The 12,062-nt window shown below is 42.4% G+C and overlaps 1 protein-coding gene across 1 annotated transcript; it reads right to left on the reverse strand.

Annotated features, from left to right (window-relative positions):
• Positions 1–2,941: 2,941 nt before the first annotated feature.
• On the reverse strand, positions 2,942–11,656 carry FAM240B (family with sequence similarity 240 member B). Its single transcript, XM_075550695.1, has 2 exons — positions 11,496–11,656; positions 2,942–3,517 (listed from the first exon to the last, which is right to left on the reverse strand). The coding sequence occupies exons 1-2, from the start codon at positions 11,636–11,638 to the stop codon at positions 3,424–3,426; spliced, it is 237 nt and encodes a 78-aa protein (XP_075406810.1). The 5' UTR covers positions 11,639–11,656; the 3' UTR covers positions 2,942–3,423.
• Positions 11,657–12,062: the final 406 nt, after the last annotated feature.

Below are 12,062 nucleotides of genomic sequence, written 5' to 3' on the forward strand. Positions count from 1 at the left end.
GCCTCTATAAAATCACACATGCATGTCTATGTACAAAAGTGGCAGACTAAATTAAAATTAGAAACTGAGTCAGTTTATTCCTTTACTGCCTAAATTCCCAAACTTGTTGGAGATACCGCCCTCTTTTCAGGAAACAGACAAACAGTAGCACCCCTGGCAGGTAAAAACTTTTGTACGATAGCTCTGAATTCAGGATAAAATATAGGCATTTACTTTTACACCCTCCCACCCCACCCCAGATCATTCCAGCGCGCCTCCAGGAGTGGAATTGGTGGCATTGCTCTACCACTCTGTTTGGTGATGACGCATGCCACTACTTCCGCCTCGTGGTCGTGGGCGGTTCCAGGTTACTTGGCCTGGGCTTCAAAGCCCCTCTCTTAGAAGAGAATAGATAGCTCCCTTCCTCGCTCTCTGCTGCAGGCACCCATTTCCTGGCTCTCCTCCACCAGCCTCCCTGCCCCAAGGCCATCTTCTCATCTTGGATCTTCACATACGCCGTTCCCTCTATCCGAAGCATCCCCACTTCGGTTACCCTTTTTTTTCCCTGTAAGGTTTTTGTGCATGTGTGCCATATCGTACACAATCCAATATATCCATTCACATGCGATTCTGTTGTTCAGTCCTATCAAGTGGGGTCATGCAGTCACCAATGCTATCGGCCCTCATTCCCCCTCTGCCCCTCTCCTCTTCCCATGCCCTCAGGGACCCATGACTCCTGTCACTGATTCTGATCGGTTATCTATCTTGACTTCATGTACCAAATGGTCTGAAATATACAATGAACATACGCAAATGTAACACAATGATACCACCTGAGCGCGCCCAGCTCATCTGATCTCCGAACCTTCCCGTTTTCGTCAATTATCTTTTCCTATACATGTAGATTTCACCTTACATGTAAGTTTCTCAGAAATTTTTCTCTGGCCCAGACTTGGTAATCCACGCTTGGTACTTATATCCATATTTCTCTGCCCTTGATGAAATTGTATTTTAGTTACTAGCCTCCTACGCTGCTAACCAAGAAGTTGGTGATTCAACACCACCCTGAGGTTCCACGGGGAAATACCTAGTATTCTATCTGAGTAAGCTTAATGCAAAAAACCAAACCCGTTGCCACGGCTAGCACATAGCAACCCTAGTGGGCAGAGGAGAGCTGCCCAATGTTCCCATAAATCTTTATGGAGCAGGCTTCCTCGTCTTTATCCCACAGTGTGATTAACGGGCTCACAATACTGACTTTTCTGATCGCAGTCTGGTGCTTTATTTCACAGATTACAGCCTAGAAAACTCTATGAACTCTTCGACTTGTGTCGTGTGTTGTCTCTGCGAGACTAAATGACTCAATGGAACGCCACCAAAACAAGCAAACCTTTTAAGTTGGTGGTGGTTTGGTGGTAGAATCCTTACCTTCCATGTGGGAGACCCAGGTTCGACTCGACTAATGAACCTCGGGCACACTCAACACCCACCGGTGTAGCTAAGGAAGATAGGCTTACAGAAAGCACTATATTTTCACCCGGGCCCCAACATCTGACTCCCTCTTTTAGATAGCGTCACCATAGTATCAGCTCAAGATGTAGGTCAAGCTCATGACTCCTTTCTTAACTCCTTATGGCACTACATGAAATTATAATGGAGCCTTCCCTGCTCTCATTGATGAAAATTGGTCTTATCACACACAGTCTGCCTTGACCCACAGAGGCTGTCAAATGTGAAAATATTGGTTTCAGCTCTCACAGTTGGACGGAAACGGTTATGATTAGTAGAAATTGCTCAGTGATGCCTCACCCTCTTCAAGCGGCACCAGGAGCACATGCCAAGCCTGCCATACCCCTTGCTTATGCCGCTGCTACCTTCTGCCGGTTGGTGCAGACTTGCATGTTGCCATGGTGCTGAACAGATTTCAGGGGAACTTCGGAGAAAGGCTTGGTGATCTACTCCTAAAAATCAGCCAGTGACCCTCTACGGTATGTACCACAGCGATTTCCCACAGGATGGCGCAGTCCTGGGCAGTGCTTCATTTAATTGTGCCTGGGGCCGCTGTGAGTCAGGAGCCAACAATAACTAACTTTGCTCAGATTACCCCAGGTACTTTGTTGCATCTTGGTTGAATGAGAGCCTCTACTAGCGCCCCAAATACCTGGAGCCTGTATTTCTGGGATCTGTGGGAATACTTCTTCAGCTCCCCAACCCTGATGGACTCTTTCAGTGTTCCAGGGGAAACAGCCGTGTGGCATCTGTGCAGGCGTGTCTGACCTTCTCACCACTCCGGGACCTTCCCTGGTGGCTCTCTGGTGACTTGTATTCCTTGAGTGTCCAACACCCTCCACTCTGCTCCTCTCGGCTCCCATGCCCAGTGAGGAATTACGTATACGGACAGAGGGCCCCTGCTGCTGTATTGATAGATGACTTCTGCTCTGTGGTCATCCCCTGGGCCTCAAACCAAAATCAAACAAACTCACTGCCATCGAGTGAATTCTGACTCCTGCAATCCTACAGGGCAAAGGTAGAACTGCATTTGAGGGCAAAGCTGTCAGTCTTGAGGGGAGTAGAAAGACTCCTCTTTCTCCCATGGAGCAACTGGTGGTTTCAAATTGCTGACCGTGTGGTTCACAGCCCAACTTATAATCCACTAGCCCATAAGGACTCCTGACCCCTGAGTCTAAGAGAAAGGTGATTGAGAATGACTTTAAGTGCCAGGCTGCGTCTGCGGCGAGATGGAGATACCACTAGCTAAACCATCGGAGGAGTAAGCAAAACAGGGGTGTGGCGAGTTAACACAGGGCACAGACCAGTAAGGGTACACACAAGGCAGGGCACAACAGCGAAGTTTATTAAGCATCATCTGTTTTTACTGTATGTATCTAGTGTAACACAGTCATGAAAACTTGATCAAATTTGTATGAAAAGAAAATTATTTGAGTTAACTTTCATCCTTTTGTCATAATAGCATTTGTTTTCACAAGTAGTTGCATTTCTATATTCATGAAAATGAGGAAGGAAAAGGCCTTACGACTCTTTTTCCAGAAGACCTGGCGAAGCCAGATTCTCAGCAGGTCATCACCTTTGCAACTTTAGATACACCATTCCGATTTCAAAGGGAGAGGAAAATGTGGAAATGAATTATGCTGCACGGAGCTTTGATACCAGGGAGTGCTAATTCTAGAAGCTTTTTATATTAAATAACCAGAGCTTCATGTCCCATTTGCGGTTATCCCATCCTCTGTGCAGAAAGGATTGAGTGGGATAACAACTCCCATTAACACTGGGAGGAGAGGCTTCACATGTAAATCCCCTCACAAATGGGAGAGCAAAGAGAGGGTGTTCTGCTTAGTAAGTGAAAATAACTTGGGTGTGAGCTTTTCCTCCTAAAAAATGCTCTTGGTGGCTAATTATCTGTGGCGTTGAGGATACAGAAGACGCTCAGCTCACGATGTTTGCTTGCTTTTCCTTGTCGTCCGGGTTGTCCAGCATCCTCAGCCTTTTCTCCAGCCTCTGCTTCCATTCTTCTCGGAGCCTGCCAAGGGGAGACAGCACACACGTTTAGGATGCTTGTTTCCACACATGCAGGTCCAATCAAGGACTCTTCTTTTATTTCCCCCTACAGATTTTTTTGGGGGAAGAAACACATGGATTTTACAAATTAGTAAAGGGGAAAAAAAAGCCAAGGTCTATGGATAGGGAGTTGTCGCCAAAACTAAATTCTTCCCAAATCGGTTGGTATCCCCAAGGTAATCTCCATCAAAATCCTAGCAAGACTTTTCTGTGAATAATGACAAGTGAATTCTATGTTTTAAATGAAAAGGGAAAATAAATAAAATTTCCAAACCATTCTGAAAATAACCAACTTGCTGGATTCCTATGAGCTGATTTTGAGACTTATCTCAAGGGTCTTCAAAGAGCTTGTACATTTTTCTGAAAACTTTTTGAAGCCCTTAGTATACAAGTAGCTGGGTGCTGTTGAGTCCATTCAACTTATGGCAAGTCCGTGTATGCGAGAGTAGAACTGCACTCCGCAGGGTTCTCGGCTGAGCTTCAGCACCCAGGAGCTCTCAAGAAAGTGGAGCATCACCATCCTTGACAATGGCAGCCAACTTCAGGAAAACAGCAAATGCCGGAGAGAGTGCGGAGAGGTTGGAACCCTCAGACACTACTAGTGGGACTGAAATAGATACAATCACTATGGAAATCAACATGGAGCTACCTCCAACAACCGGGAATAGCAATTTCATATGACCCAGCATTCCCTCTGCTGGATGTATGCCCTAAAAAATAACATGACCAGACATGTAGACACCAATGTCTGTCATAAAGCTGTTCACAACGGTAAGAAAATGGAGACCACCTAAGTGCCCATCAATAGAAGAGCAGTTGAAGAAACTTTAGTGTATACACAAAATAGAACACTGGGAGTCGGTAAAATGCAATGATGAAACCATAAAGCACCTCATGGCAGTGATTCACCTGGAGAACATTATGCTGAGGGCAACTGGTCAAGCACAAAAAGGACAAGTATTATGGGAGACCACTGTTGTAAAGAAGAAAATAAAAACAAGACAAACACCTTCATACCAAAGAGGATAGACTTCCGGAGTTACCATGGAAGGAAAGGCAAGGGACAGAGGTGAAGCAATAGGCTAGAGGTGGAAGATATTAAGGAGAATATAACTGAGTGAAGGAGAATAGAACTATGATAAGAGTTGTACGAGCCCCCAATAAAATGATATTTTAAAAAAGAAAGAAATCAACCCACACAATATGGTCCATTGGTTTTTGAAAAGAGGGCAAAACAAATCCATAAGTTATAGAAGAGAAATCAAAGGAGGGGGTTAGAATAAGGTATTAAGTGATTTGATTAATAGTGCAAAATTGATTATCTGAAATATAAACCCTCACCTAATTTACACCACGCACACACACAAATCAGGCAAGAAATATGAAATCAATCTATGAACTAGAATATAGAGTTTAGAAACCAACCCACACATATTAACAAACCCAGGGACAAGGGAACAACAAGTGATCCAAAATCGACGATGAGGAGGGTGTAGGAGCCCTGGTAGGGCTTGATCTCGGGCAATGTAATTGAGAGGAATTACTGAAACCCAAATGAAGGCCAAACATGATAGTGGGACAAGAGGAAAGTAAAAGGAAATAGAGGAAAGAACTCGGAGGCAAAGGGCATTTATAGAGGTCTAAGTACAGGCATGTCCATATGTAAATAAATTGATATAGGACGATGGGGAAATAGATCTATGTGCATATATTTATAGCTTTAGTATTAAGGTAGCAGATGGACATTGGACTTCCACTCAAGTACTCCCTCAATGCAAGAACATTTTGTTCTATTAAACTGGCATTCCATGATGCTCAAGAGAGAGAGAGGATTATATGTATATAGACATATACCATACATATTCATGTATAATCTGAGTTTTTCAGCACATTTTTAATACAGTTTTTGTGGTAAAATTAGGTGCCTCAGCAGATATTCGGGTCGGCTTATACGCTAGTATATACAGAAGTTATATATCAGTTGTTGATCTCAACTCATTTCAAATTCATGTTCCAGCACTGTTTTGAGGACATAATTCAATCAAAAACAGCTGCTTTCACACTACAATAACAGAGCTTAGTAGTAACGACTCAGATTGTCTGACATAGAAAGCCAAAAATATTTGCTATCTGGTACTTTACAAAATATCTTTGCTGACCTTTGATCTAGACATGTAGGAGAAATATATGGCAGCAGTAGGCTTGTGTACAGGACAGCTGTATCATGCCCTCTTTGATCGCCGATGGTTTGAGTTGACTGGCAAGATGTTTTGGTCCAGATTTAAGAAAGTGATGAGATATTTTTAGTATTACAAATTGAAGTCTTCATGTCTGTAGCTACTGCATTGCAAATAGAAAATACAGGATATAATGTTTTAGTGTTAGAAAACTATTATAGTGAATGATATAACTGCTGGATTAGATAATAATCAATCATTTATTTATTGTCTGATTCAGTTAAATCATAGCTGAATTGAAACTATAGGTTGGTTGTGGATACAAGGGTCCAGTTAAAACTAAGAAAAGCATCCTATGAGAATCAGTTGGCTACCTGGAAATTATAATGAAGGGCATCATGTACGTGTATTGTCTTTTCTTCTTTTTCTTCTTCTCTGAAACAGCCTTTTATTAAACAGCAAAGCAGAATTGCAGCACCGTTTTTCATTGTTTGTAAATGAGGTCACAGAATGTCTGCAGTATGACTAACATGTATCCATACAAGTAAACATTTAACAAGGCATACTTCCATCAATGCAGCCCTAAAATTATTCCATGATTGAAAATAGCCCAAGTCTATAATAACCATAAACTTTCTCCCTACTATAATTAACATTTTAACATTACTTCTGATTAGAGCAGAGGGAACTGTGGCCTGGTAAGATCCTCTTCCCACCTAGTTCATCAGATTTAATATCTACCTGACACTGAGTTCTGCCAAAGTCTGAAGTGATATTTTGAAGATTACACTCACTGTATTAAAACGTGTATGTATTACAGGGTGTCTCAGTTATAGCTGTAGTCACGTACATTGAAATCACCATATGATTTATGGCCCCAACTGAGATACATTTGTAAATAAAAGGAAATGCAATCGGCAATTTCACTAGGAGGAAAAATGTACACCCAGATTTTCCTAAGCAAACTGGGGTTTTGGTCATCTTACTTACATTGTACTATCTTAAACTGTTGTTGACGTTTCTTAAATTGCCTCAGGCGTCTCCAGCTTCTCCAGGAGCCTAACCTGAGCCATGCTGATATATCAGACTTTGTAGGCAGACTCAGAGAGAGTTAAAGGGTGTCTAGTCCTGGGGCTACCCGTTTAGCTCTGTGATCTCACTCCCAGAGCCTCTGCCAGATTAGCAGTTACCAGGACAAATGGATTCATTCCAGCCTTGACCACATTCTTTTCTGTCGATGAAAACAACACCTCTTCCACTCCACCAGGCTTTGGCACAAGTTCTCACCAGCATTTAGAACTGGTTTGTTCCAGTTTGAGCCCCTGTTGAGCATTAGAATTTTCATTTCTAACGAGGTGATGCTAATGCTGATTGATGACCAGGGACCAAATCTGAGAAATGCTAGCCAAGCAGTGGTTTCCAAAATTTATTGTACACAAACTCACCTCGATGTCCTATTAAAATGCAGATTCTGATTCCGTCTGTCTGGTGTGGAAATGCTAGCTCTCAGTACATGTGGGTCCTGACCAAGACTAGCTAGAAGCCCTGTTCTCTCTGTCTTGCCCAGCACAGGAAACGAGACACAGGGAGTTGGGGCTGTATACTAACAGTAAAGAAGCTGATGGAAAATTTTGAGGTTCTGTCTTCTAATGTTCACTTAGAACATTTCTTTATTGAATGGTGGCTTGGAATTACCTTTTATAAATGGAAATTAAAAGAAAACAGTAAGTTGTGTGTGTGTGTGTGTGTGTGTGTGTGTGTGTGTGTGGAGTAGTAGTAGTAGTAGTAGTAGTAGTAGTAGTAGTAGTAGTAGTAGTAGTAGTACGGGCTAGTGTATAGTGGAGTTTCAGGAGTCAGAGCCTATATATATGGAATATGTACCTGGTGATTTATTGATCGGGCTGCAAATGTATACAGTAGGTTTATTATTCTGTTAGGATAGAATTTCAAACTGTGCAAATCAAAAGGGGGTTAAACAATGACTTTGACATTCTGGCTTTGATTGGAATTCATCTAGATCAGCGATTCTCAACCTGTGGGCCATGACCCCTTTGGGGGTCAAATGTCCCTTTCACAGGGGTCACCTATGACCATCAGAAAACACATATTTCTGATGGTCTTGGGAACCGAGACAATGCTCCTCTATCCGTCTCCAAGCGGGTCCACCCACATGCAGATACGCTCACAGCCGAGTACCCAGGTGAAGACTGTTAGCCATGTTACACCATGCTTCAAGACAACATTTCATTTATTTGTCATTAGAAATAAATATGTTACAATATATAATTACAAATTGTTTTTGTGATTAATCACTATGCTTTCATGATGTTCAATTTGTAACAATGAAAATACATCCTGCATATCAGATATTTACACAATGATTCATAACAGTAGCAAGGTTACAGTTATGAAGTAGCAACAAAAAGAATTTGATGGTTGTGGCGGGGGGGGGGGTCACCACAACATGAAGTATTAAAGGGTTGCGCCCCGAGGAAGGTTGAGAACCACAGGTTTAGATCCTATATTTTTAATGTGTGTAACCTGACTCATGTGTGACGTGTGTCTATGTGTTTAGCAAAAGTAAAAGCAAACATACAATGTTATCATTCGTGCTTTAAAAAGGAAAAAGCTTTGAGAGAGGGATTCTTATTTACAGCCAATAAGGGTAACAGTTCTGGGAAGGAGGGCTCAATAAGTGAGACATTCTACCAAAGAGGTGATTCAAATGGCCAACACGAACAGGAAAAGATGCTTAATATATCTAGTCATTAAACCAAAAAACTCAAACGCAAATCTATCACCATGAAGGATTCCACCACTTAGCAGCCCTATCTAGGATTTCTGAGGCTTGGTACATCTTTATGACAGCAGTCTCATTTTGCTTCTGTGTTGGCTTCGAACCACCGACCTTGCAGTTAGCAGCCCAATGCTTCCCTGGAAGGAGATGTTACTCAAAACCACAATGAGATACCACTTCACCCGCCCCCTGAAAGGGCAATCATTTACATTTTTAAAGGGGGCGCGGGGGTGATGAAGATGTAGAAAAACGAACCCTCATACTCTGCTGGCCCTCACCCCACCGAGTTCTGCCTAATGCTGTTGGACGGACCCACACTGAATGTAGTCTGTCAAAACAGGACACACTTTTTTCAATCCTGAAGGGAAAAAATGGAAGTGTTCCTCCATTTCCATGATTCTCATTCAAGTCCTTACTGCTCTGAAGAACAAGTATCAACTTGCAAATTTAAAACAGTAAAAAGGTGTAGCCAATATGGAAAACAACTGGGCAGTTCTTCACGAAATAGAGCACAGAACTACCAGAAGGATTCAGCAACTGTTCGGTAAATACCCAGGAGAAGGAAAAGCAGTAATGCCAACAGACACGTGCCTGCCAAAGTTCACTGTAGCTTATTTCACAATGACCAAATGATGGAAACTACTGGAAGGGATACACCAAGATGTGGTGAATGCACCCAATGAAATGCTACTCAGCTATGAAATGAAATGAGGTCCTGAGGCATGATACGCTATGGATGGGTGTAGAGAACCACATGCTCAGTGAAATAAGGCAGTCACACAAGGACAAATACTATATGGTCTCACTTTCATTAAAAAAGAAAATATAGAGAAGCAAAAAAATGCCGTGATTAACAGGGGTTTGAGGGAGCAGAAGGCAATGTTTTGCTTAGGGAATGTAGAGTTTACGCTAACAGTGAGGGGAAGAATTTTGTAAAATATAGTGATAAAGTTTACACAGCATAAGCATGTAATCAGTGTTGCCAAATCATGTAAGAGGAAACGGAGGCATTAATGAACGTTTTGTTGTGTATATATATGTATACATACATATACGTTTTCTACGACAATAAAAATAAAAGAACACATGAGAGGACCATAGGAAGCTCCCCACACTTCCACCCTCCTAACTTACAGTCTTACACTGTTCTGGGCAATGTAGTGACAACATCCACATCCTTAAATATTATTTGGAGAAAATTATGATTCATTGTTTCATGACAAGCATATTTTATTTTTATTTTTTAAACATTTTATTGAGGGCTCATACAACTCTTATCACAATCCATACATACATCAATTGTATAATTGCCCTCATCATTTTCAAAGCATTTGCTCTCCACTTAAGCCCTTTGCATCAAGTCCTCTTTTTTACCCCTCCCTCCTCCCCCTCCCTCATGAGCCCTTGATAATTTATAAATTATTATTTTGTCATATCTTGCCCTATCCGGTGTCTCCCTTCACCCCCTTTTCTGCTGTCCATCCCCCAGGGAGGAGGTCACATGTAGATCCTTGTAATCGGTTCCCTCTTTCCAACCCACTCTCCCTCTACCCTCCCCGTGACAAGCATATTTTAAAGCTTTATTCTTTTGGTCATAGATTAGAAGGAAGAGAAAAGTACCCAAAGCTTTAGAAGGGGAATCAGTTTTGGGACACATGGGTCCGGGGAGAATGATTGCATTTGTTCTATAGACACTTTGCAGCTAATTGTCTTTTTTTAATAACAAAAATTCCTTATTACAAAATGACACAGTATTATTGTAGAGAATTGGAAAAAAATAAGTGAATACACACACACACACATCAGCAACCCCAACTGACAAAAATAGCTCCTCTGAATGTCTTAGCCACCCCCCCACCCCCCCATCAGTGTGCTGTACTATGGTGGCTGTGTGCTACTTTTGTGCTGGAAGCTACGCCACTGGCAATTAAAATACCAACAGGGTCACCTATGATGGATAGGTTTCAACAGAGCTTCCAAGCTAAGTCAAAAGAAGATGCCTAATAATCTCCTTGTGAAAATCTCCCAATGAAAACACTATGGATCATAATAGACTGCTACCTGACCGCGTTGGAAGATGAGCCCTAGGTTCACGTTAAAAACACAGTGGCTACAACAATGGACCGAGCTACTAACAATTGTGAAGATGGACCTGGGGTCGCTGGAGCAGACTCAGTGGGTACTGACATAGACAACGTCTGAGTGCGTTTTAATTCAGTCTTTTTCTTATACATGGAGATAGACTGAACACATATTTTAATACAATGAAAAAAATGAGATTGTTTTTCAAATGTTGTTATTAATCCCATACCCCAGAGCTTCTGGAAGGGAAGACACTGCAGAGGGCTGATGGTGGATCTGGCTCGCAGTGGGCTTGCCGGCCAGCCTGGGAAGGGAGTATAGAAAGGATCCTGCTGCTGTCTACAGTTCTAACTCTCCTCAGTGCCTCTGGTACCCTCCAAGATTGTGTGAACCTTCTGGCAAATAGGAAAACTGTATTTGCCCTGCAGGTAACCAGGAATGCAGCTGACATGGTGGGGGAGGTGCTCTCTGCGTATGTCAAGAGGTCATTTCCCCTTTGGAGTTAGAGTCAGGATTTTAGAAGTTAATGTTGAGTTCAACACAAGTACATTGTGCATGGGTTCAGCTCCACTGGCACTGAGGGGCACACAGAGGGCAGGTGCTGGACCTCTTATCCAGAGTTATAGGTATACTACAGGTGACAGGTGCACCTTAGGTGACACATGCTTTCTCACACAGGTAACCTGTTCTCCTTTCAGCCCACAACTTAGGCTCGAACAAGCAGTTCACCTGCTAGTGAAATTTGTCTTTGTAAACAAGAATGGAGATCCTCCGGAGTGTGATTATACTCTGACACCCATGAGCTTGCCAGGAGGAGAAGTTGACTCAATGCAAACTAAGGGAAAACCGGCTTTAAAGCAAACAGAAGGAAACAAACCACATACTTTCTCAGGGCACTTCTTCCCTGACGATCTTCCTCCAGCTCTCGATAACAAGTCTGTTTGCTGATTTCTTTTTCCCAGAAGCGTTTGAGCTCGTGGCAAGTTTCACAGCAGAAGACCTCTCGGCGCATGTATTGATTGTTCATCCCCTAAAAAGAGAAAAGGAAAACCAAATCCTAGTTCCTCAAATAAGACCACTCTCAGGTTGGCATGATGGCAAGATGAGTTCGGATCCAGACATTGGTGTTTGTCATTTTCCTATAACCCATAACTGCAGATGGAAGGGGGGTGGGGTTGGGGGGATGGAAACCAGGTCTGTTTTGAAAACCAATGTGCTCTATTCTATAGACCCGAATTGCAGAAAATGGCCACTGCATTTGGCAATGGCTGCACCCAAGCAAGCTTGTTTGTTTTGGGAGTGTGTGTATTTTTGATGCGAACAGTGCAGTGTTATATTTTTGGGATAAATAGCTCTACCCCCACAAATTCTTGTAAGTAAGCCCCTATAATCGTTTTTAAAACATCTCGGTAAAAATTAGCATAACAGATTACTTACAAAATATTAAACCA

Source organism: Tenrec ecaudatus, chromosome 5, assembly GCF_050624435.1.
Source record: "Tenrec ecaudatus isolate mTenEca1 chromosome 5, mTenEca1.hap1, whole genome shotgun sequence".
Classification (NCBI taxonomy): Eukaryota; Metazoa; Chordata; class Mammalia; order Afrosoricida; family Tenrecidae; genus Tenrec; species Tenrec ecaudatus.

Bases quoted from the DNA above. Each gene is read 5' to 3' on its own strand.
- FAM240B (XM_075550695.1), bottom strand. From the start codon at position 11,638: ATGAACAATCAATACATGCGCCGAGAGGTCTTCTGCTGTGAAACTTGC. The intron at 3,518-11,495 runs GTATGTGGTTTG...TCCCCTTGGCAG, and splicing joins GGAAGAAGTGCCCTGAGAAA to GCTCCGAGAAGAATGGAAGC.